Here is a 24,214-nt window from a genome sequence, read left to right as displayed (position 1 = left end):
CTGCCATTTCAAGCTTTGGACATGCATCAGTTATAGTGGTGGTGACACTTTTAAATGGTCCAAACATTTTACATTCATCAGGAAATGTCTGCCTGGATTGTCAGCTGTGGCTCAGGTTGTGGGTTCAAGTCCCACTCGAGACCAAGTGCAAAATGTAAGCTGACTCTTCAAGGCTGTGTACTTAGGAAGCGCTGTTTTGTCAGAGGTGCATCTTTCAGATAGGATGTTAAGCCAAGGCTTCTTGTATCTTTCAGGTGGATGAAATAAATCTCATGACATTATTCTGAAGAGCAACAGGGAAGCTTATCTCCCCAGTGTTCCAGATAACATTTATCCGTCAACCAATAAATTATTTGATCATTATCACTTTGCTGTTTGTAGACATTGCTGTGCACACTGGCTGCCATATTTCCTACATTATTAAAATATGACTACACTCAAAAAATATTTCATTGGTTGTAAAGTGCTTTGGGACAACTGGAGGTTGTGAAAGGCATTATATACATGCACGTCTTTCTTAATATAGCATAAATTGGGGGTGCAATTTATGATCTGAACTGAGTATCATATCTTTCCCAAGACCCACACTAACATATTGTGAAATATAAAATACAAATTGTTACGCTATTTTCATTGAGTCAGGTGGTTTACAGGTATCAAATCTGACCTTGATTTAAGTTAACTGCAGAACTCAAAACAAACTTCCAAAGATTGGCTAGACTGGCTTCAATATATCTTCAATGCATGAATAACAAAATACCCTTTGTCTCAGTGGCTTTTTAAACCAGAGTTTTAAAGATGGGACATGGTTCTCATTAGTACCCGACTATACAAATTCAACATATGCAACAACTGCCTATTTATCACCTCCCATGCCATTCCATAACCCCAAAATACTCTTATGTGAGGTAAGTTTACTAATTTCTCTTCAAACATAAGTCCCAAAGCATGCCAATTCTTTTATGGAAATTTGTTATTGTGGGGTTGCAGCTGAATCCAAAACTGTGGTGGGAGAAGTACTGTAAATTACATCAGCTCTAGTAGTACCTCAGTTCACCTCCAAAATACTAATTAAAATAGAAAACATTTAGCAAATAGATTTTATTGACAAGCTTCTTCAGCTTTTACAGTTTGGTTCCACTACACATAATGTACACTTACTGAAAGTGGGAAGAATTGGAAACATGCGTTACAAAACACTTTCAAAACAATTCTCCACAGAACATGCATGAATGCAGATTGCCTCATTACAGGATTAAGAATGCAATGTTCTAGAAACGCAACATACAAAACTAGAAATATTGGATTTATTCGTTAGTGCTCTCATCACCAAAGATGTATGTATGCATATTTCACGATTAAACCGCAAACAAAGAATATACCTACCAATACACAACTTGCACATATCAAATTTTACAGTATTTTACAGAGCTTTAAAAAACGTGAGCATATAAAAACAAACTTCAAGTTTAAAAATGATTACTGGCAATGGTCTACATGCCCATCACAATGACCGTTTTCATCTGACAAAAAGTACTTTTATTTTTAAACTGGAAAAGTAGTTCTTCAAACATATTATAAACCAGTTCGGATGTAGAAATTCCAAATGATACAATTATTCAGTGATTCTCATCCTTACGAATATTTTCACTCATCTTTATGTCCACACATCCCTGAAAAATATTGGATTCTAATAATTTCCTGCCAAGAAAATAAATAGAAATTCATATTGCAGAAAATATGAGCAATACATATTGCTATAGACAAACTTCAAACTTCTCTGCAAATTCATTCAAATCCTTCCTTTAATTTATGCCAGGTGTGAATTGACACATCTTTGTAACTTGGTACAGGAGTGACCCTGCCAAACTGAATATCACCGGACTAGTCTAGATTCTAACTCAGGCTCCAGATGTCAAAAGACAATTACATTTTTAATGCATTTCTTGAGTGAGTGCGAATTTATGCTAAAAATGCAAAGTAAAAGTAAAGTCGCCATCGTCCCAGATGACCATATGTTAGTTTCCCATTTGAGGAGGAGAGCTGACTGGTGGTGATTTAACCCACGGGTCACCACACCTCAGGCAAGGGACAAGGTTGAGACGGCGGGGCCTTCATGAATAACCTCAGTTGGTACGGGAATTTAATCCGCATTGCTGGCCTCGCTCTGCATCACGAACCAGCTGTCCAGCCAACTTAACTAAAGCTAAAAATGTAGAGTAAGCAGTTGACAGCAGGCCTTTCCAACTGCCGATTCAAGAAGTCCAAGAAATGGGTTCCCCAAAGGCACATAAGCAATGATGTGATAGCCAGAGTCAGAAAACACATTCAGGTCAGATGTAGGACTGAGCTCGCCACTGGCCTCCTAATAACCCAGCACCTCAAGATTATGTTAAGAACTCTTTCATAGTAGCAAACAGAAAAAAAATATTTCTGAACAAAACAGCCTTAATTTAAAACCTCCGCAAATAATTTTTTTCTCCCTCCTGGTAACTCGATCCACTATAAACATTGTGATACAGGATGGTTTGATGTCATTTAATTGGAGATTGAAACTGCCACACACTGCATTACTGGATTAAAATGTTGTCCAAGTAAACTTGTGCTAACTTGGAACATTTAGCTGTAAAGAAACGAGCTAGATTCAATCCCAGGCCAAAAGATGAAAACGAACATTTAGATTACTAGCAAATCATTTCCTAGCCCAAGCATTTATATCAATTAGGAAGAAATAAATGTATAATTTTACATGTGAACAATATCTGCAGCATACCAAGGCTGGCGACAATTGCTGAATTACCTGAAGCCTAGTTTAATAGTTTAAAGACATGCCCATCTATATGAAGGCGAGAAGAAAATCTACCCAAATTGAGTTACAACTTAGAAAAAAAAATGAAATATGATACCTGTATTGATAAGTCCAAATGCCACATGGAAATTGACATTTTGAAGTTTGACTAGGCCAGGTAATCACCAGGAAGGCGAAGCAATGTACTGCTCTAAATCTTTCATTTATTGTGGTACATGGGTTTGAAATTAGTCAAAATAAGAAAAAGATGGCTGCTGGAATCCCTCTCTAAGCTTCTGGGCAGGGCATATGTATAAACCGGAAGATGCTTTTAGTAGTAGTTGAATGTGCCATTAATCTCTCTGTTGAAGATATTGCTGCAGTCTCGGGGGAATGCAAAAGAAAATATAGGAAAGCAAACTGGCAGATAGTTACTTGGCCATAGACAATGGCTCTGTGTCAACTTACAACCTGTTGCTCTACTTCGATAGTCTGATGTAGGTCCTCAATGAATGGAGGTGGAATGGGGAGACTGGTTCTTGTCAAGGAGCGTGAACGATGTTCCCTTTCACCTGAAAGCATGGTGAGTGAACCTAGATCACTGGACTTTGTGGCACACAATCACTGAGTGGCAGTGCAAAGGAATCTGGGCACGCTTAATCACAAAGCTACACGGTTTGTCATTTGGGATTTGATGCAAGGGTATGCTCTGTCCAAGTGTAGGGACTTTGGGAATTATGACATTCAACTGTAGAATAGTTAAAAGACTTAAATTCATACATATAGTGCTTTTCAATGAAGTGTTTTTGAAGTGTAGTCACTTGTAACATAGGTCAAGGCTTTGTTCTTCAAGCAAGTGCTCCTAAACTCCTCATATTTCTGACTGGAGCATTCTGAACGCTTCTGGTCCAAATCCACTTCAGGTTTAGTGGGAGTTGATGTTTACCTTTCTCCCTTGTACCACAGTACCAGACAGATTGTATTTAGTTGTTTGATAGTACTATACCAAAGGGGAGGACATCAATCTTTTCTGATCTGGTATTGAACAGGTCAAATTATGGTCAATTTTGCTTGAGCTTTTTGACAAATTATCCTGATTGATTCTAGATATTATAGGGAACCAGACCCAGTAAACAGCCAAGAAAATGTGTGACATGCAGCAATTCAAGCTTTTCATTTGGCTTGAAATCAACATGGTGCTATTTGGCACTAGGCAGTTGTTCATTTGGCACAGAAACAGATGTAACTGAAAAAAGATATTGAGTAAAAAAGGGGCGGCGCGTTAGCACTGCTGTCTCACGGCGCCGATCCCAGGCCCAGGTCACTGTCCGTATGGAGTTTGCCCATTCTCCCATGCCTGCGTGGGTTTAACCCCACAATCCAAAGTGATGTGCAGGGTAGGTGAATTGGCCACGCTAAATTGCCCCTTAATTGGGAAAAAAAGAATTTGGTACTCTAAATTTATTTTTAAAAAGATGTTGAGCAAGAAAATAAAGTGTTGGTGAGGCATAAGCAACTGATTAAAAAAAGGCTAATCAATCTTATTCATTCAGGAACAAAACAATAACTGAAGTTACCTACCCAAAAGTAAGAGATTGTAAATGTTAGAATCACCAACAGGAAATTTATTCCGGAGTAAAGAAACCTGTATCAGGTCAGGTCAGCACTAGTGAATTTTATTATGGACTGATACCAAATGTGTCACTTGTGTAGCTGACACCAGGGTCTCTTTCCGAACAAACATCAACCAACTTGGCTCAACTCCAGTAAAGAATGGAGGTTGCTGAATGAAACTCACATATTGTGATGTATTTTGTTGGTGGAAACTCAATGCAACATATAAAGTTCCTAGTAATTGGACAACCACTAAGATTCTCTTCATACGCAAGATACCTTGGCTATACATCCTCTTCTTTGTCTTGTGCTATATCTGACCCCTTGCCAGATTCTTCAGCATGTGCTAGCATATCAGCCATCAGCGCCTCCTCCAACTTCTTCCGCACCTGTTGTACAAGTTCTTCTTGCTTCCTGCAATACATACATGTGAACACTTTAAATAGTGGTACGTTCAGCTATTTCTTTAAGGCTGATCAAATATCTTACTAAACGGGCAGATCTCAAATGTTGTACCAGTGTCTATTTCTGGATCATGGACATAGAATGCAGATCATGCAAGAAGTTTTTAAAATTTCTTCCAATTAAGGGGCAATTTAGTGTGGCCAGTCCACCTACCCTGCACATCTTTGGGTTGTGGGGGTGAGACGCATACAGACAGAGGGAGAATGTGCAAACACCACATGCCCCGGGTCCTCGGTGCCATGAGGCAGCAGTTCTAACCACTGCGCCATCGTGCCGCCCCATGCAAGAATTTTAACGGCAGAGGGAAGCAATTATAGATACATTGGCCACCCTTTTAACTAATTCTCTTCCACTTTTGCCTCATTTCCACACCTCCTCAATCATTTCTCATTTTTACTCTGCCAATCAATTGTCCCTCACTGAAATCATAAATGATTGACAGCAATGAGAAAACAGGCAGAAGGAAAAAAGGTGCGCGTGGCGCAACAACATCCATCAATTGCAGATGACCATGGGCCAATGGACAAGAAGCTTGAACAGCATGTCAAGACAATGTCTTAATTTGGAATGGGGACAAGGCGATATACCAGTAGCTTTGTAAACTATTGAAGTCAATGCTAATAAAATAGCTTATTTCTATGGTTCCATACTATTTTTTGCTTGGAGCTAAATCAAATATTAATATAAAACAGTTGGTTCCCCTGAAGCTGCTTTGTTTTTATCACCCAGTCAATAAAAAAATCTACTCTTAAAGAACTGACTTAAGCAGACATTGATTTTCAATGGTCTTGCTCAGTATCTTTTGCAATTTCTCAGCAGCAAGTCCTCTGTGAGGTGACGCCCGCCTGAGATAAATGGATCTTGAAATGAATTCTGAATCTGCTACAGTGCAAAAGTAAGCCCACACTAGTGTAATTCCCCAGGAGGGGAAGGTGTAAGAAATCAATTAATTTTCTTCACCTTTCCATTTGATTTTAGTTCAATGAAATATTGTTACTAAGTAAATTAGAGGCAGAAGGGTTTAGTTGTCAACAGCAACAAAAGTAGCTAATTGTACTGCAGGTACATATTCCCAAATATTACTTGGACACCAGCAGTGTGAATTTAATTACGTCAAAAGTTAACTGATCACTTATAAGGTATAATTAGAGATATTAAATATAATTTAGGATTAGATTCAGAGTATTTGTAACAATGCTGGATATGGGGGTGCAGTGGTTAGCACCGCTGCCTCACGGCTCCGAGGACCCAGGTTCAATCCCGGCCCTGGGTCACTGTCCGTGAGGAGTTTGCACATTCTGTGTCTGCGTGGGTCTCACCCCCACAACCCAAAGATGTGCAGGGTAGGTGGATTGGCCATGCTAAATTGCCCCCTTAATTGGAAAAAAAATGAATTGGGCACTTTAAATTTATATATTTAAAAAAAAAAAACAAGGTTTGATATAGGCAAATGAAAGATGCTAATCAGACATGACGCGGGTAGTGTCAGAAAAAGATGGAACGCACGGTATGTGATTTCCATCTCCAGAGTGCTGCCAGATGAAGATGAAAATCTACTCCAACGGTTGTGTTCTCGATGTGGGACCACTCTTCAACAAAAAGGTGTCATGAGAATGTCGCTTTAAGAAATGTTTGGCTGCTCATGTTACTGTCAGAGTGTGGGTGGAGCTGAGCTCTGGTTCTGCTTTTTAGTTTCACTTTGAGAAAAGCTTGGGTGTATCTGTCTTTTTGGTTTCGTTTTTCAGTGTGTTGCAGCTGAAGTCAGCCAAAGCAGCTATATTGTTGAGCTCTCTGCCATGAAGGACTATCTCTTAATCATTTGGTGAATTCAGAATTATAAATGTTTTCAGTATTGAATGTAAACCCTGATGTGCTTCTGTTTAAAGGTTTGTTAAGTCTTTTGGGTGTAAAAGGACAGCATACAGGTTACTTAGTGTGGCATTCTTTGAGGGGTGTATTTGATTTACTGGTTGCTAAGATGTTCACGGTTTGTTTTAGAAAGGTTAACTTGAGTTCATAGAATAAACATTGTTTTGCTCTAAAAAAAAAATACTGGTCCATTTCTGCTGTACCATACCTGTAGAGTGAGCCGTGTGCTCCCCATACCACAATCTATTAAAAGTTGTGGGTCAAGTGAACTCCATGATACACTTTGGGATTCTCTAAACCCTGACCCATAACAAAGAAAAAGCAAACTGCGTGTTTACTGCTTAGCAGACTGATTAAACAGTGACACCAATAAACTAACATTCAAACTACACACTTGCATTTATAAAGTACCTTTCACAACCTCAAACCATCTCAAAGTGCTTTGAAGCCAATGTAGTACTTTGAAATATATTGGTATAGTCAATTTAAGAGATGTAGCAGCCAGTTTGTGCAGAAAAGCTCCCACAAACTGCAATATTAGAACTATGTGATAACCTGCCTTTGGTGATATTGATTGAGGTAGAAACATTGGCCAGACACCAGGGATAGCTCCTGTGTTCCTCTTCATAAGTGTAGACAGAGCCTCATTTGGTGTCTTATCCAAAAGATGGTACCCATGACAGTGTAATGCTCGCTCATGCAGTCTGCCTTTCATCTCATGAGGAAGATTGCGGAGACTGTAGTCTGGATTGTGTGTGGCTTGAGGAAAATTAACAGGTGGCATTCCTAAGCATCTGCTACTCTTGTCCTTCTAGGTGGTAAAGGTCATGGCTTTGAAGGTGCTGTCAAAGGAGGTGAGTTGCTGCAGTCCACATTGTCTAAGGCGCACACTGCTGCCACACTGGGTGGGAGGGGGTGTGACTGTGTGGGAGAGGGGGATAGGATGGGATGCCGATCAAACTGTTTTATCCTAGATGGTGCTGAGCTTTTTTGTTTTTGTTGGAGCTGCACTCATCCAGGCAAGTTCCAAGACATTCCTGACCTGTGCTTTGTGAATGGTGGACAGGCTTTGGGAGTCAGTTGGTGAGTTACTTGCCGCTTAATTCCAAGCCTTTGACCTGTTCTTGTAGCCAGTCTGGTCCAATTCAGTCTGTTCAGCTTTCTGGTCAATGGTAATCCCTAGGATGTTGATGGTGGGGGAATTCAGTGATGGTAAATATTGGAAGCAGAGAAAGAGTAGAGCAAACAGGGCAGTGAGATTAGTTTTGGATTGCACAAACAGAATCTGGAAAGAGACAAAGGGTGGAATTCTACCGAAATGGTACCATGTGCAGCAGGAGGGGTAAGAAGTGTGTCGGGAACCCATTTTTAAAGAAATCAGCAGACTTTGTTATGGTTCTTTAGGTCAGCCATCACATTAGCATCCTGCTTTTCCGAGTTTCCTGACCACTGCGCAGGTGTGATGATGGCGGCTCACATTTTGTCAAAAGGAAGACACTAAAGACCCCATATGGGGTCAAAATTGCCAAGTTGCCTGCCTCCCTAGCTAATGATTCTTCCCAGAAGGTTCAGCTGGATGTGAGGGACGGAAGTGAAGTACATCTCCATCTGAACAATTACCCTAATCTTATTTTATTTTTAAAATTTAGAGTACCAAATTACCTTTTTTTCCAATTAAGGGGCAATTTAGCATGGCCAATCCACCTAACCTGCAAATCTTTTGCGTTGTGGGGGCAAAACCCAAGCAGACATGGGGAGAATGTGTAAACTGCACACGGACAGTGACCCAGGGCTGGGATTCGAACCCGGGTCCTCAGCGCTGCAGTCCCAGTGTTAATCAGGGCACCATTGCCACCCTCGCCCTAATCTTATTGACATCTCACATCCACACCTCTGTCGCCCTACAAAAAAGTTGCAGTGAGGCTGACAGCAGGGAAAGCCAGATCAAAGCAAGGCCAATATTAGTCAGAAAATTGGAAATCACCCACTAAGCAAATAAATCTTGCTCTCTGAACAAATGCTGTGAGCCCGAGCCTTCCACAGAGGCAGCCCATAGTAAACAGGCTATCATTGAACAATAGTTCCAAGCTGTGTTCTCACCTTATTAACCCTAGCAAATTTTGCAGCTCAAGAAACCTATTTGCTGGTTGTTAAAAGACAGAGCCTGGGGTTAAATTTGCAATTAATTGACAATATGCATTAAAATGACTTGTCCAACAGCTCCACAGGGGATTCTCACTTGCCTCCAAATGCACTGTGGCTAAACCCAGATGTGGGCCGGATTATGTTGGGTTCCCAGCTAGACACCACTTTTTGGAGCGTTAACACCCCACCCTGACCTGTCCCTCCGAGTTAAAATCTGCCAAAAGTGTCAAATGAGCCATTTTCTGTGTTACAAAGTTCTATGGCTCATACAGAATTAGGTAATTTCAACTGACTAAGCTTGTTTATTTCTGATCCAAATTTGGCCCTCCAGTCATAGAATCTAGAATAGCTTGACAATAACAGTGGTGTTTGAGAGGAATTGTCTGCTCATTTTCTAGTCACTGCAAGGCAGTAAACAAAATGCTCCACCCAAGTAAACCACGTTTTTGTTTGTCAGGGTTCAAGAACTAATGGGTTTTAAAATTCTCCTGCAAAAGAAGAGACTACCAAACATTACTTGGGGAAAACTGTTTATGCTCTGCCTCAAAAAAAATGGCATTGATGTGGCTGGTTGGTGACTATTTGGTCTTCTGTTGCACAAGGACACAGGAATTGTACCATAATACCAGTTCATTTTGACATGAAGCTAAACTGAAATCAACACTATTCATCGCAAATTCCTGCATACAAAATACATATTACAGCACCTGCGGAGTAGGTACTAGCGTGACACGAAGAATATGCAAAATTCAAAGAAAGATCATCCTACAAGGTAATCTTTATCGTAACAGCATATCAAAGTTGCACCATTTCTTAGAGAGGAAAAAGACATAGCAAAGATCCTTATTAAGAATTGCACAACTATCAGAACTGAACTTCCAAAAGCATTGATGCGTTGTGTAATTAAAACTGGAAAGTTTGGTTGATGAGCAAGCGAGACCAATTAATCAGTTGGAATGAGTAGAGAAATGTTCAGTGTTCCCAACAAAGTAAATACTGTACAAAATGGACTGAATGATTCATTTTATGTCTAGGGTTCTAGAAACACGAAAACAAACAGCTTTAAAGTAGTACAAGTCAGTGTATCGCAAACATGATTAAATAACAAGTTTGCATTTAATGGCATTGGGGTTTGGCTTGCAAACGATATGTGTCAATACATGCATAAGCAGGTTATCCTTCAATGATTTAAACAGAAAAGTGTGAAAAATTGAGATAACAGCACAAATCCAAGCACAATGTGATTTTGAACCAATGTCACATTCTGAAGATACTGCTGTATGTGAAGGAACATCATGAATTAGGACTAACCAATTTGGACCACCAATGCAAAAATATTTCCCATTTGCTGCTTTTATACTGGATGCCCTGTGAAAACTAACCAATGCATCTATCACTAAATGTTTGATGACCTGCTCTGACAATCATCTTTCAATAAGCAGGAAGCCATAATGCCCTCAGATTGGAATGTATTGGACTCCAGCTGAAATATTAATCTTGCCTTCACTGGGTAATCTAGTCTCTGCTTACTGCCGGAACAAAACATCCCCAAGAAGAAAAAAAACTTCCCAACTTGCAGTAAATGTACAAAACCAAAATCAATCCAGTTCACGATATTTATGATTTAATAAAATAACTCAATAACACAAAAGGACAGGACAATTAGTGCTCCTACCTAATATCCTCATCGGTGACCATGAAAGCTCTGCAGAGGGGTTGAGAGGTATTCAGCCATACACCAGGATTCTTATCTACTGCTGCAGAGAGCTGTCCAGTAATAGGATTGGAACTCGTGTGCAAAGCACTTGCAATAGCAGACAACAAAGTTTCATCTGTGCAACTTGGCCCCACACCTGTAAAAGAATATATGCAAACAATTTCAATTAATAACCTGTTTTCTCATGAAGCAGATTTTTAAGCCCTAAATCACTTGCCCAAGTAACGGATATGCCAGTCTATATAAAAGTGTCTTAGAAGCAAAAATGCCAGGCTCTTTCGATGACAAAAGTTAACTTGCAAATAGCTTCTGAAATGCCAGTAAAGACATGAAAATATTACAGTTTAAAAAACAATTCCTAATAGATCCTGATCAGCTGTAAGATGACTGTCGAAGGGGTGACCTGACTTTTGCAGCTTCAACAGCCCAGGAGGCTTTCTGGAAATTTCCAAATTGGATTATTATGGATTGGGGCATCTCTTGAATGGACATGCCTAAAGAGCAGTCTTCTGTGGAATTTCACACCTGCTATTGTCAAAACTTACTCCAAAACACAGGGACTAAACTTCCAGACTCTGATTGCAGCTCTGCCACGTAACAAAGGGGGGGGGGGGGGCAACAAGAACAAGTATTGAGACTGAAGTGCTTCTAACCACTATTTATCTTCTGTTGTATATCAAAGCTTTTGACCATGCGCCTGAAGCTCCTTCACTATGAAAGACCATAATTTGCCTTCCATCATGTATCAAGGGCCAGACATGTGATTGAAACTGCCCTCTGATTTTTGAAGCCATTTTATCCAAAAACAGAGACTGTGCAGTCTGCAGACCATCAGTAACAACATTGCAGCTGCAAAGAAAAGGCTGACCTTGCCTTTGAGACCTGTGAAACGTAGTCTTTTAAAAGCTTCCTCCAACCTGTTTCAAACAGCTCGGAGTTCACCTGCAAGAAATTGGAGGGACCCATCTACATGATCTGCTGAAATGTCTTCACTTTGAAGAAACTCTAGTCAATCCGGAGTTGACCCTAGTCATCTGAACTTAAATCCAGAGTGAGAAAAGCTTCCTCCTTCATCGAACTCGGAAAGACATGTGAACTGCTAACTATTCCATTTGGTTTTAATGCACAACTGAGTGAGAGTTGTGCATTCAAGCAGCGAAAGACCTCTCTTCGGTGAATACTGAACAGTGAACATCTCCACTTCTTTTTTAAAAAACATTTAGAGTACCCAATTCATTTTCTAAAATGAAGGGGCAATTTAGCATGGCCAATCCACCTGTCCTGCACATCTTTGGGTTGTGGGGGTGAAACCCACGCAAACACGGGGAGAAAGTGCAAACTCCACACAGACAGTGACCCAGAGCTGGGATTGAATCTGGGACCTCGGCGCCGTGAGGCTGCAGGGCTAACCCACTGGGCCACAGTGCTTCCCCAATATCCCCACTTCTGACCTTATGATGGAAGATTGCTCATTGATGAAGCCGTTAAAGATAGTTGGTCCCAGGGCGGCATGGTGGCACAGTGAAGAATGCAGAAGGTGTGACGCCGATGTCTGGGACACTAAGATATTATTCCGTGAGTATGACTCTCAGAGTTGGTGGCATAGTGGTACTGTCACTGGACCAGTAATCCAGAAACCCAGATTACTGCTCTGGGTTTGAATCCCACCATGACCAGTGGTGAAATTTAAATTGAATAAAAATCTGGAATTATGAAAATGAAATGAAAATCACTTATTGTCACAAGTAGGCTTCAAATGAAGTTACTGTGAAAAGTCCCTAGTCGCCACATTCCGGCGCCTGTTTGGGGAGGCTGGTACGGGAATTGAACCGTGCTGCTGGCCTGCCTCGGTCTGCTTTCAAAGCCAGCAATTTAGCCCTATGCTAAACCAGCCCCTAATTATAAATCCAATGATAACCATAGTCAATTCTCTCAAAAACCCAACCCGGTTCACCAGGACATTCTCATCTGGTCTGGCCTACATGTGACTCCTGACCACAGCAATCTCTAAAATGGTATAGCAAACCACTCATTTAAGGGCAATGAATGCAGACCCAGCCATATTCCATGAATGAATAGAAAAATAAACTATATCAGGCTCTTGCTTGGCAAGTCTGTGAGACAACTCGCCAATTCTGGCATGAGCCCCCAGATGTTAGAGGACTATTGTTGTTTCGGATGCTAGTCTGATGCCGAGTTGTCCATCCAGTTCCACTCATCTAGTCATTTTGTAGTGGCATTTCAAAGGACATTTGACATTGCTGTGGATCTGGAACATTATCCTGGGTCTCTGAATTACTTGTGGTGACAATAACACTACATCACCACTACATCTTAATTAAATCTTGAAAAACTGATAAAGGATTAGTTAAGATTTCACATAGGTTACACAAGCTTAAGGCAATGGCTAAAATACAGGAATGGATGAGGAATTCTAAAGAGAAAGTCTTGGATATTTGTTAGGGAAACAATTGTAGGCATGGGTGATATGTACAGAGGGCAATTCCCCATGGATCAGTACTGGAGTCCTTTCCAGTCCTAAACCGAATCAGTGACCAGAATTCATGAAAGATTGATTGTAAACAAGCAGGCTGTGAGTATAATGAAGGACAGTAAGAAGTTTTACAACACCAGGTCAAAGTCCAACAGGTTTGTTTCGATGTCACTAGCTTTCGGAGCGCTGATCCTTATAACCTGAGGAAGGAGCAGCGCTCCGAAAGTTAGTGACATCGAAACAAACCTGTTGGACTTTAACCTGGTGTTGTAAAACTTCTTACTGTGCTCACCCCAGTCCAACGCCGGCATCTCCACATCAAGGTTATAATGAAGGAGGCATGGTGGATGGAATTCAACATAGATAAGCGCAAGTAGAAGGGAAATAATAGCAGAGGATCACTTTTAGCCAATGGTGTCAAAGTGGCTATGGGTGATATCAAGAAAATGGGAGTGGTGACAGATTCAACATGTCAAGTCATTGCAGAATAACAACCTACAAAGCAAAATGGAAGCAAAGAATGATTTACACAGGAGGCCATTCAGCCAATTATGCCGACCCTGGCTCTTTCAGAGAATATGGAGTGACATCATCAGATTAAAAACTTATATTGATCGCGTGCCTTTAACGTAGCAAGGCATTTCATAAACGCATAGTGAAAAGAAAATTCTAAACCAAACAAGTGATTAAAAAGATTGTTGATTTAAGAATTTTAAAGAAGACCTTAAAAAAGGTGGAGGACAGATTTAGGAAGCAAAATTCAGAGCGTGGGGTCTCGACAGCAACAGGCAAGGTTGCAAAGGAGGAGCAAAGAGATTGGAGGATGGACAAAAACTCAGAGTTGAAGCAGTGAGGAGGAGTTACAGCTGGAGAAGGTTAGAGATAGGGCAGGATGAACCCATGAAGGGATTTGAACAGAAGGATAAAACAATCGACACCCAAGGCATTGCAGGGACCAACAGCCAAAGTAGATAGGGTGATGGGTAGCAGGACGTTGTGCAAGATGGGAAACTGACAGCAGAGATTTTGAAGTTACAGAGGGTACAAAAAGGGAGGTCAGCCAGGTCAGGCTATGTTGCAGACTAATAATTAAGTAGCGTTCATAATGAAGATTACAGGGTCAGAAACTCAGCCCAGGGTTCTATTGTCAGAGGTTGCAACAGCATGGTTAAGCCAGAAAAAGATAGCGTGAGAGAAGTTTTTTTGATGGGAGCTGAAGACAATAACTTGTCAATATTAAACTGGGGGATAATCATGGCTCAGAAAAGACAATGGGCGTGATTCTCCCCAAAAGTTTCTAAGTTAATTTGTCGCAGGTTTTTCGGGGAGTTCCCCACCGCTATACAATAAACCACTTTTATGGGCTCTGGGGAGTTTCTCACCTGTTTAACCCATACTTCGAATTTTTAAAAAAAAAATTTTTAAGCACTGGGGAGGTGAAGCAGGCCGCCCATTTTGAAAGGGTGCCCCGATCTCCAAGTGTGCTTGTAGGTCCGGCCACAGTTCCCACACACCTGGACAGTGCCCCACACCCCCCAGGTGGGGACACCCGCTATGGGGTCTCGAGGGGTCGCCCCTCTTCAGGTGCCCCTAAACCCCTTTACAGCACCCCCTCCCTTCTAGGACCCCCCACCCATCAGCCTCCCCCTTCCCGCCCCCAACGTCCCAGAGGCCCCTACTTACGTGCCCTGCACTCCCCCACCCTTCAAAGCCCCTCCATCCTTGCTACATGGGAATAGCCCTCCTTGTCCCCTGGTGGTGACACCCTGGCACTTGGGCACCCTTTCACTGTCATCCTGGCACCCAGGCAGTGCATCTGCTGGCTTGGCAGTGCCAAGGTGTCAGCTGGGCAGTGCCAAGGTGCCCACATCCCAGGGAGCAAACCCTGCATTTATCCTGACCACCCCGGGGTCTCCGATGGCCTGGGAGACCCCCTGGGTGTGTTTCATGGTCCATGTTTGTGTGGGCCAGCACTGACCAGCGCCCACCTACAACCTCCCTGGGGAGGCTTGAGAATCAAGGGAGGCCAGTAGGTCCTGGGCAGGTAGGTCATAAATTTACGACCTACTTGGATTTCCACAAATGTAATTTGGTCCCGCCCATTTGGGGGTTCTGACTCCGACGTCTCGCAGGCCTACGGTGAATCTCAAGGCAGGGAGCCTGTTGGAAGGCTCGCTAAAGGCCTCTCCCGAGATTCTCCAGCAATGTTGTGCTCTCGCTTGAGCACAACGCGGCCGGAGAATTGTGCCCAATGACAGACAAGCAATCTCAACAGAGGCAGTGGAGGGTCAAAAGTGGCGACTGTCATCGGCATGTATATGGAACTGACCCAATATCTGAAAATAGTGTCAGCAAAGAACAGCATGAAAATGAAGAAGCCATGAATATATCCCTGGTGGGTGGATGGGCGGAGGTCAAGTTGCCGATTTTAAGAGCAGGAAAATAACTCATTGCTGGAGGTACTAATCGATAGACATCAGTGAAGACTGAGTGAGCTGGAGAAGTGTTGTCGATGGATAACAAGAGTTAAAAGCAGCAGAAAGACTGAGGAAGACAAAAAAAGATACTATTGTCACAGGCATTGATTGCCACTTTAGACTTCTTAGAGCTTTTGCGAAGCTGTGACACTGGCGGAAACCCAATTGGAAAGATTTAAAAGTAGTGGTGGGAAAGATTGATACGGATGTATGGGTGTGCGGCAGTTGGCAACACTCAAGACAGAGTCAGAAAATTGGGGTTCAAGTCTTACTCCAAAACCTGAGCTCGAAAATCAAGGCCGACGTGCCCGGTGCAGCACTAAGTGTGCTGCACTGATGCAAATGCAGTGTTTTGATTGAAATGGTACACCAAGGCCCTTATGCACCCCTCAGAAGGCCATAAAATATGCTATGGTACTATTACAAAGTAGAACAGGAGAGTTATCCCTTGTCAATATTTATCCCTTAATCATCATCACAGAAATGCCAGCTGGGTAGTACCACATTGCTGTCTGTGGGAGTTTGCCGGGTGCAAATTGGCCACCACATATGTTCCCTACAATGTCAGTACTTCCAAAAGTGCTTCATTCACGGTAAAGTACTTTGAGAAACATGGTGGTTGTAATTATATGGCACCTTTCACAAGTCTGTCTAACAATGCATTGAAGGAATAAAAACAACAAATGCTGAAAATACTGAGCAAGCCTGGCAGAAAGAGAAACAAAGGGATTGTTTCAGATTCGTGATCCATCGCCAGAACTGATATTTCCAGCATTTTCTAATTAATTCAGATTTCCAGTATCTGTGATATATTTAAGGACTTTGGCTGAAAAGGGGATTTGGAGATGCAACACTAGTGTTTTGAGGAAATGGGTGACTTTTTAAAAAATAAATTTAAAGTACCCAATTATTTTTTTCCAATTAAGGGGAAATTAGTGTGGCCAATCTACCTACCCTGCACATCTTTGGGTTTTTGGGGGTGAGACCCACGCAGACAAGGAGAGAATGTGCAAACTCCACACGGACAGCGACAAGGGGGACAGTGTTTTAGAAAGGGACAACGGTACCCAAGATAGTGAAGTTTAAAGTCATCATGATCTGGTCTAATCACACCTTTAAATCTGCTTTCATCTCTGCTCACTGAAGAGTATGCCAAAAATTCCCAGCTCTAGGTTCATGCTGTTTCTTTGTTACGACTCACTTTATTCATTTGTCCAACTGCTTTAATGACTGGTCAGAGGAGATTGGGGGGGGGGGAAAGAGGGAGGAGGAAGATTTGTCCAACTGCTTTAATGACTGGACTGGACTGGGGGTGGGGGGTGGTGAGGGGGCGCAGAGGGAGGAAGATCAGGGATCTGAAAACTGTCAGGCTGTACTCTTTTCCTGTCCTCTCACTAGCGGTCAGGTCGCACAGGAGATCAGATTTGTGCTGTCATCAGGTAGGAGTGAATAGGTCTGCGGGGGTTATCTGTGCAACAAGCAGTTCTAATTGGGCATAATTACAATGGATTTTGGACAGTACAGCACGATTTTAAGCACAGGAGACAGTGGGAAGAGAAAGACTTGCTGTGAGAAGCTGCTGAAAGGCTGAAATCTAGCTCAGCACAATTTATGCAGTAAAACAAATATACAATTGCACGAATTTCTAAACTCAAGATACTATTCAATTTTAGCAAACAAAATCAAAAGTGATAAGAGCACAACCATCTGAAAATAATTTAAGTCAAACTGTGAATTAAAACCTGCCAAAATGTCCTCCCTAATACCAAATAAAAAGTAGATAATATTTCAAAAATCTGTGTGTTCACCTTGTAGGCCTTTAGGTAGATCCATAGTCTTGATGATTTCTTCTGCAATATCAAAGGCATTCAATCCAGTCAGCTTCCTCTCCCAGAATAACTGAAAAATGTTAAGGAAAAATATTTTAAAGCGCAAACTGAGGGGGGGGAAACAATAGTTTTGTAATGTAAGATAACTCTTTTAAAGAAGCATTTTAATTAAAAACAGTAGGAACTCAAAGGTCATTTTATTTGAGCGGAATTTTAAATAGAAATTGCAGACAAGTCTGCAGGTTTATAAGTTGGGGGGAGGGGAGGTGGGGGTAGACTGCTGATGATGACATGGGGTTTCTCGATCAGGCCAGTCACTTGGAATGTTAAACTCAAGTACACCGTGAGGGGAGCTATCGAGGGGTTCTATCGGAAATGGCAGCCTTCTATTGTTTCTTTCAAGGAATTGGTCACTGTTAGTTGTGGGGTGGGGTCAGATTTTGAGGGTTATTTCTTTTTTCTGGTTCATGTATGTAAATTTGTTTATTTTTTCCATTTTGCATTTTTTAAATTAAAAAATGTTAAAAATAATTTTAAAAAGGAAATTGCAGACAAATAAAAATGGAAAGCCTTTAAAAACACGAACACCCCAATGGCTTGCTTAGTCAGCAATATATAGTATGTAACAATACTAAACCATATTAGTCATTACTATCCAATATGCCTGTGAAAAGCATATGCATGCAGAGGTTGGCTGAGACAGAATTAAGCTCTGAAGCAATATCCTGGCTTGGACAATTAAGCTCTAGATATACAGAATCCTCATATTGGCAAGCTGCCAGAAAGTTGCTGATGCATTAAAAAAGGAGTTTTGCAAGCATCAGTGCCTTTGGGTTGGGGGGGGGGGCGGGGGCGCAAATAGGGGAAAAATATTGATGACATTAATTATATACTTATATGGAGAAAAACAAAAGGCTGCTGCAATAGTCTATAAATTTTGCACGGATCTACAAATACATTAATAATCAGTCACCTGTCGGGGCTGTTCTACAGCTTTCTGTGGATCCATTTTTACTTTGTTGTTGGGATGGTTGGTCACTTTCGTAACTGGTTGTTTGAAAATTGAAGCAGTCTGTCTAACAGGTAGTGAAGTGTTCAGATCTGGTTTGCCCTGTAAAAATCATTCAATTCATGAGTATGGATAATGAACCTGAGCTGCAACTAGGACCAATTAATTTTTTTTAGAATACATGATATTGAACAAATTAATCAGAATCCAGAGACTAATTTTACATTATAACTGTGGCCAAATTTAACACTCAATACACAAGATTTGGATATTATAATATACACACTATACTTCTATAAAATGATTATGGTATATTACATATATTGTATTGCGTTTTCAATATTAAGTTACCAACCAATTCATCACATATGGGGAATTTCAACAGCTTTACCTTTCCCACAGAGATAATGATTTCTTGTTGAGTGCTCTAGAATTCAATAGTGTACAGAAAGGTCCTAAAATGTGCAAATGCCCTAGTGGTTTCAATCGGGTGCAAATTTTCTCAACTGATATGACATTCCTCCTCTTCATTTGTTTATCTTTACAATTCAGCCACCCATTTCCTCCCCAAGTCCGCTCCGTTGTGAAGTCTTACTGGACAGTCAGAATCATGCTCAGAAATGACAACCTCCACCTTCAAGTACTCCCTGACAGTTTTAGAACATTACAACGCAGAACAGGCCCTTCGGCCCTCGACGCTGCCCCGACCTGTGAAACCACTCTAAAGCCCATCTACACTATTCCCTTATCGTCCATATGTCTATCCAATGACCATTTGAATGCTCTTAGTGTTGGCGAGTCCACTACTGTTGCAGGCAGGGCATTCCACGCCCTTACTACTCTCTGAACCTACCTCTGACATCTGTCTTATATCTATCTCCCCTCAATTTAAAGCTATGTCCCCTCGTGCTAGACATCACCATCCGAGGAAAAAGGCTCTCACTGTCCACCCTATCCAATCCTCTGATCATCTTGTATGCCTCAATTAAGTCACCTCTCAACCTTCTTCTCTCTAATGAAAACAGTCTCAAGTCCCTTTAGCCTTTCCTCATAAGATCTTCCCTCCATACCAGGCAACATTCTGGTAAATCTCCTCTGCACCCTTTCCAATGCTTCCACATCCTTCCTATAATGCGGCGACCAGAATTGCATGCAATACTCCAAATGCGGCCGCACCAGAGTTTTGTACAGCTGCAACATGACCTCATGGCTCCGAAACTCAATCCCTCTACCAATAAAAGCTAACACACGTACGCCTTCTTAACAACCCTCTCAACCTGGGTGGCAACTTTCAGGGATCTATGTACATGGACACCGAGATCTCTCTGCTCATCCACACTGCCACGAATCTTACCAATAGCCCAGTACTCTGTCTTCCTGTTATTCCTTCCAAAATGAATCACCTCACACTTTTCTGCATTTGCCACCTCTCAGCCCAGCGCTGCAGCAGTCGCCCCAAAACAGATCCTTGTGGTACACCATGAGTAACTGGACTCCAGTCTGAACATTTCCCATCAACCACTACCCTTTGTCTTCTTCCAGCTAGCCAATTTCTGATCCAAACTGCTAAATCACCCTGAATCCCATGCCTCCGTATTATCTGCAGTAGCCTACCGTGGGGAACATTATCGGACACTTTACTGAAATCCATATACACTACATCAACTGCTTTACCCTCATCCACCTGTTTGGTCACCTGCTCAAAGAACTCAATAAGGTTTGTGAGGTGTGACCTACCCTTCACAAACCTCCACAACAGAAGTGAGGCTCACTGGTCTATAGTTACCTGGGTTGTCTCTACTCCCCTTCTTGAACAAGTGGACAACATTTGCTATCCTCCAGTCTTCTGGCACTATTCCTGTAGACAAAGATGACTTAAAGATCAAAGCCAAAGGCTCAGCAATCTCCTCCCTAGCTTCCCAGAGAATCCTAGGATAAATCCCATCCGGCCCAGGGGACTTATTTATTTTCACACTTTCCAGAATTGCTAACACCTCCTTCTTATGAACCTCAAGCCCTTCTAGTCTAGTAGCCTGAATCTCAGTATTCTCCTCGACAACATTGTCTTGTTCTTGTGTGAATACTGACAAAAAATATTCATTTAGCACCTCTCCTATCTTCTCGGACTCCATGCACAACTTCCCACTAATGTCCTTGACTGGCCCTACTCTTACCCTAGTCATTTGTTTCTTCCTGACATATCTATAGAAAGCTTTAGGGTTATCCTTGATCCTACCTGCCAAAGACTTCTCATGTCTCCTCCTGGCTCTTCTTAGCTCTCTCTTTAGGTCCTTCCTAGCTAACTTGTAACTCTTGAGCGCCCTAACTGAACCTTCATGTCTCATCTTTACATAAGCCTCCTTCTTCCTCTTGGAGAAACAGTCACTGCTTGAGAAAGGGGAGCAAAATGGAAGAAAGAGTGACCATCCTTTCCTAAGATGGTGGCCTCTAGGTGAAGACAGAATGCTCCTTAGTCAACTTTGATGCCTCCCTGCCTTAATCCTAGTGAGCAGCGTGTACTTTTGAGTGGTGGCCTGCAGCAATATCAACGGCGCCAAGGTCCGAGGTTCGATCCCGGCTCTGGGTCACTGTCCGTGGGGAGTTTGCACATTCTCCCCATGTTTGCGTGGGTTTCGCCCCCACAACCCAAAGATGTGCAGGGTAGGTGATTGGCCACGCTAAATTGTCCCTTAATTGGAAAAATGAATTGGGTACTCTAGATTTTAAAAAAAAGTATCCAAATAGGCAACTGGCAGCAGAAAAAAAAAACAGCACGAGATTATCCTTGTTGTCCAGATGCTGCAATAAATGGGCCATTTTGGCTCTGGGAAATTAAATTCACCCAAGGGCAGAACGAGCAATGATATGAACCTGAAATCATTATCTTATGCAAAAGCCATTGCGTGCTGATACTTCTAGTCTCCCCAAACATTTCCACCAGTGAAACAGATTACACACGATTGAAGATATCAGATTTTTTTAAAAGATACGTTGCCAATCTTAACCATATCAAGGGATGGTCAGGAGCTTCACTATAAATGATGAAGCAAACATATTCCATGCATTAGCCTATTGTCACACACCTTCAAGCAGCTGGTTATACTTTCAGCTTCAGTAGAGGCCTGCAAGCAGGTCTCCAAGGCTTTCATTGGCATTCCAAACTCAAATAAGTGAAAACACTCAGATTTGTAGAGCAATTTCATCTACTCTGCTGAGCATGCATAATATGACTGGAGCATGGACAGACAAACGGTGGAGTCGGTTTTGCTTTCAATCTTAGATATATAAAAGCCAATTGAGTTGATAGAAATTTCTATCGGGAATTAAGATAAGGGCACACGGATGATTCTTCAAATCATTGTGCAATGCAATAAACTGGTGAAAATGTTGAAATCTCAAATACCTTGACCTGGTTGGCAGAGTCGAAGCGTAGCCTTTGTCTGTTCTTGTTCAGTTTGCTGATCAGCATTTTCCCTGTTCGAAAATCAAAACTGCTCAGATCCATAGAGTTCCCCAGGTACCGCGCAAGCTGTGGCTTGCTTCTGAACTTCTTTCCACTTGGGCTAAAGTGATGCAAACAAAAAGAAATGGCTCTTATTGCATTTTATAAAACATCGCAAAATTGTTTTCAAAAAACTTATACTTTCACAGCAACTAAAATCTACCAATTAACATGGCACATACGCTACAAGAACTTTGGACATGCTATTGAAACCATCATTCTACACGGTCACAGATAACAGTCAACTAAACAGCAATCTAGTATGAAAACCACTTGCTCATCGAATGGCATTATGATCATATTTTTATTTACTTTTCAGTTTAAAATTAGGGGGTTAGTCATGACAATCCAAGAAACCATGTAGAATCTACACTAGTGGACATCACTAATAATTAACCTTTTGGCATGGCATAGTAACACATTTTGGATACTCAGTTTTCCACACAAGATGCAGAGCACAGCCATGCAAAAGAAGGACAGGAGCTTCACCAAAGGAAGGGGAGAGGAGAAGAAAGTGCAATTGTTTCAGACTATTCTCAAAAACCTCCAAGCTGCTGGTTTAACAGTAGCATTGGCAGAGGTCTGGAAGTAGAGTACCACAACATTTTCTCAGCCAGGAAAGGTGCCTGTGCAGGGAGACTTCAAGGGAAAATAATAAAGCTGAAAAATCAAGGAAATTAAATTTGTAACAACATTTACATAGTCCCAGAAACTCTAGAACTTCTACAGTGTTAGTCGTTTGGACCCATGATCCCCACATACCAATCTCCTGATCTCAATCACGCTAGAGAAGGAGAAGGTGTCACACGCTTCCCCATGGGGAAGAAAAAGGACTCTCACGCACCTCCTAGTGGACAGCTCAAGAGCTACATTGGCAGAGGCCTGGTAGCAGATCACCTGCCTCTCTTCTTGGCCAGGGAATGGTGCGTGATGATGGACAGGCAACCTAAACAAGAGGGGAGAAACACAATTTAAAAGAGGGGATGGAAATGGAACATAATTAAGCATTTTGAATTCTTCCCACCCCATCACCTTCACTGAGATCATTGCAGAACTTCAGAATGATAGCACTTTAGACAGCAAGGGATTGGTCTCGTAGTAATTTAAATGATAAATATGTATAATTGAACGTTGCTTTTTCTGGAAATATTACTTTCAACCAATCAGCCTAAGTGTATTTAATATTTAAGATCTGTACAGATCATAGTTCCAGGATGGAGCATTTGGGCTTCCTACTCACCATAAATTTCAAATCTCAAGATGAGACCAACATATGCATATCAGAGGGGCATGGCTTTGAATTTTCAACCATACACTACCATTGTCTCGGCGAGACTTTCAATGCTGAGTAGTACTTACTGATGACAAAATGGGCAAGAAATTGTCTAATGGAATAAATTAATCATAACTGATTCTGCGCTGCTATTCTTGTTTTTAATTTGCAACAACTTTTAGTTTTCAATTCACACAAAGATCTTTTAGAAGTTGCAATCATTGATACAAAGTCCTGAAGTTTTAACAGCAGCGGAATAAGACGAGAAGGGAGTTGAGAGAGAGCGAGCGAGAGAGCGAGCGAGCACGAGAAAACATTTTTGAAGCAATCTCCCCAGAGATAATGAACAGATTCTGGGAAAATAATTCTTTCAGACAGTTGATAAACACCTCTAAATATATAAATTGTAAAAAATCAAAGCACATAACATTTTACTATGTTGAAGGTACTATAAATGCAAATTAAGTCAATAAGTGGCTCACAAAATATTCATAAAAGTTATATTTTGTTATTACTATGGACGTGCCCTAGGATGAACAATAACTCCTTCTGAGAGCTTGTGGTTTCTTACAATCCCTCTACCCATTCCCCCCCCCCAAACCCTATCCCTTTTAGGGGTATGCTAAATGAAAGTGTACAGGCGCAAAACAATCTTAGTTTAATCATTATTGCAAAATGCTATTTTAGCGTTCTTATACAGGAAACTTAAATATTTTGTGAGAGATTTTTCATAAATTAGCTTGAGCCATGAGGAAGACAATAAAACAACAGAAACTGATATATCACTAAAACATATACAAACTGAACAAGAGCTTTTTATTCCTGCTTTATAACTACAAAATCTGGTCCAAGAATGATTCCAGGATGTAATACAGGACACATATACATGTACCAACACCAATTCAAACATATGGATTTTGATTTGTGTTTATAATTACGACATACTTAGGGCGGCACTGTGGCACAGTGGTTAGCACAGCTGCCTCACAGCACCGAGGACCGAGGTTCGCTCCCAGCCCTGGGTCACTGACT

General features: G+C 41.5%; 1 protein-coding gene across 4 annotated transcripts in view; it reads right to left on the bottom strand.

Moving 5' to 3' along the window:
* Positions 1 to 1,086: 1,086 nt before the first annotated feature.
* Positions 1,087 to 24,214, bottom strand: part of mbd3a (methyl-CpG binding domain protein 3a) — a 45,524-nt gene continuing 22,396 nt past the window's right edge. The window contains exons 2-8 of one of the 4 annotated variants that reach the window (XM_072482505.1): positions 22,754 to 22,855; positions 21,811 to 21,970; positions 18,372 to 18,509; positions 17,378 to 17,468; positions 10,557 to 10,734; positions 4,682 to 4,816; positions 1,087 to 1,701 (exon numbers count right to left, since the gene is read on the bottom strand). In XM_072482505.1, the coding sequence (XP_072338606.1) occupies positions 4,687 to 4,816; positions 10,557 to 10,734; positions 17,378 to 17,468; positions 18,372 to 18,509; positions 21,811 to 21,970; positions 22,754 to 22,855 (799 nt within the window). In that variant the 3' untranslated portion in view covers positions 1,087 to 1,701; positions 4,682 to 4,686. The remainder of the gene's footprint in view (positions 1,702 to 4,681; positions 4,817 to 10,556; positions 10,735 to 17,377; positions 17,469 to 18,371; positions 18,510 to 21,810; positions 21,971 to 22,753; positions 22,856 to 24,214) is intronic. The other 3 variants (XM_072482506.1, XM_072482507.1, XM_072482508.1) reach the window with 3 other exon arrangements.

The sequence above is a fragment of the Scyliorhinus torazame genome, chromosome 18, assembly GCF_047496885.1.
Source record: "Scyliorhinus torazame isolate Kashiwa2021f chromosome 18, sScyTor2.1, whole genome shotgun sequence".
Classification (NCBI taxonomy): Eukaryota; Metazoa; Chordata; class Chondrichthyes; order Carcharhiniformes; family Scyliorhinidae; genus Scyliorhinus; species Scyliorhinus torazame.
The sequence above is the reverse complement of the archived record's forward strand: the minus strand, read 5'-3'. Positions and strand labels throughout refer to the sequence as shown.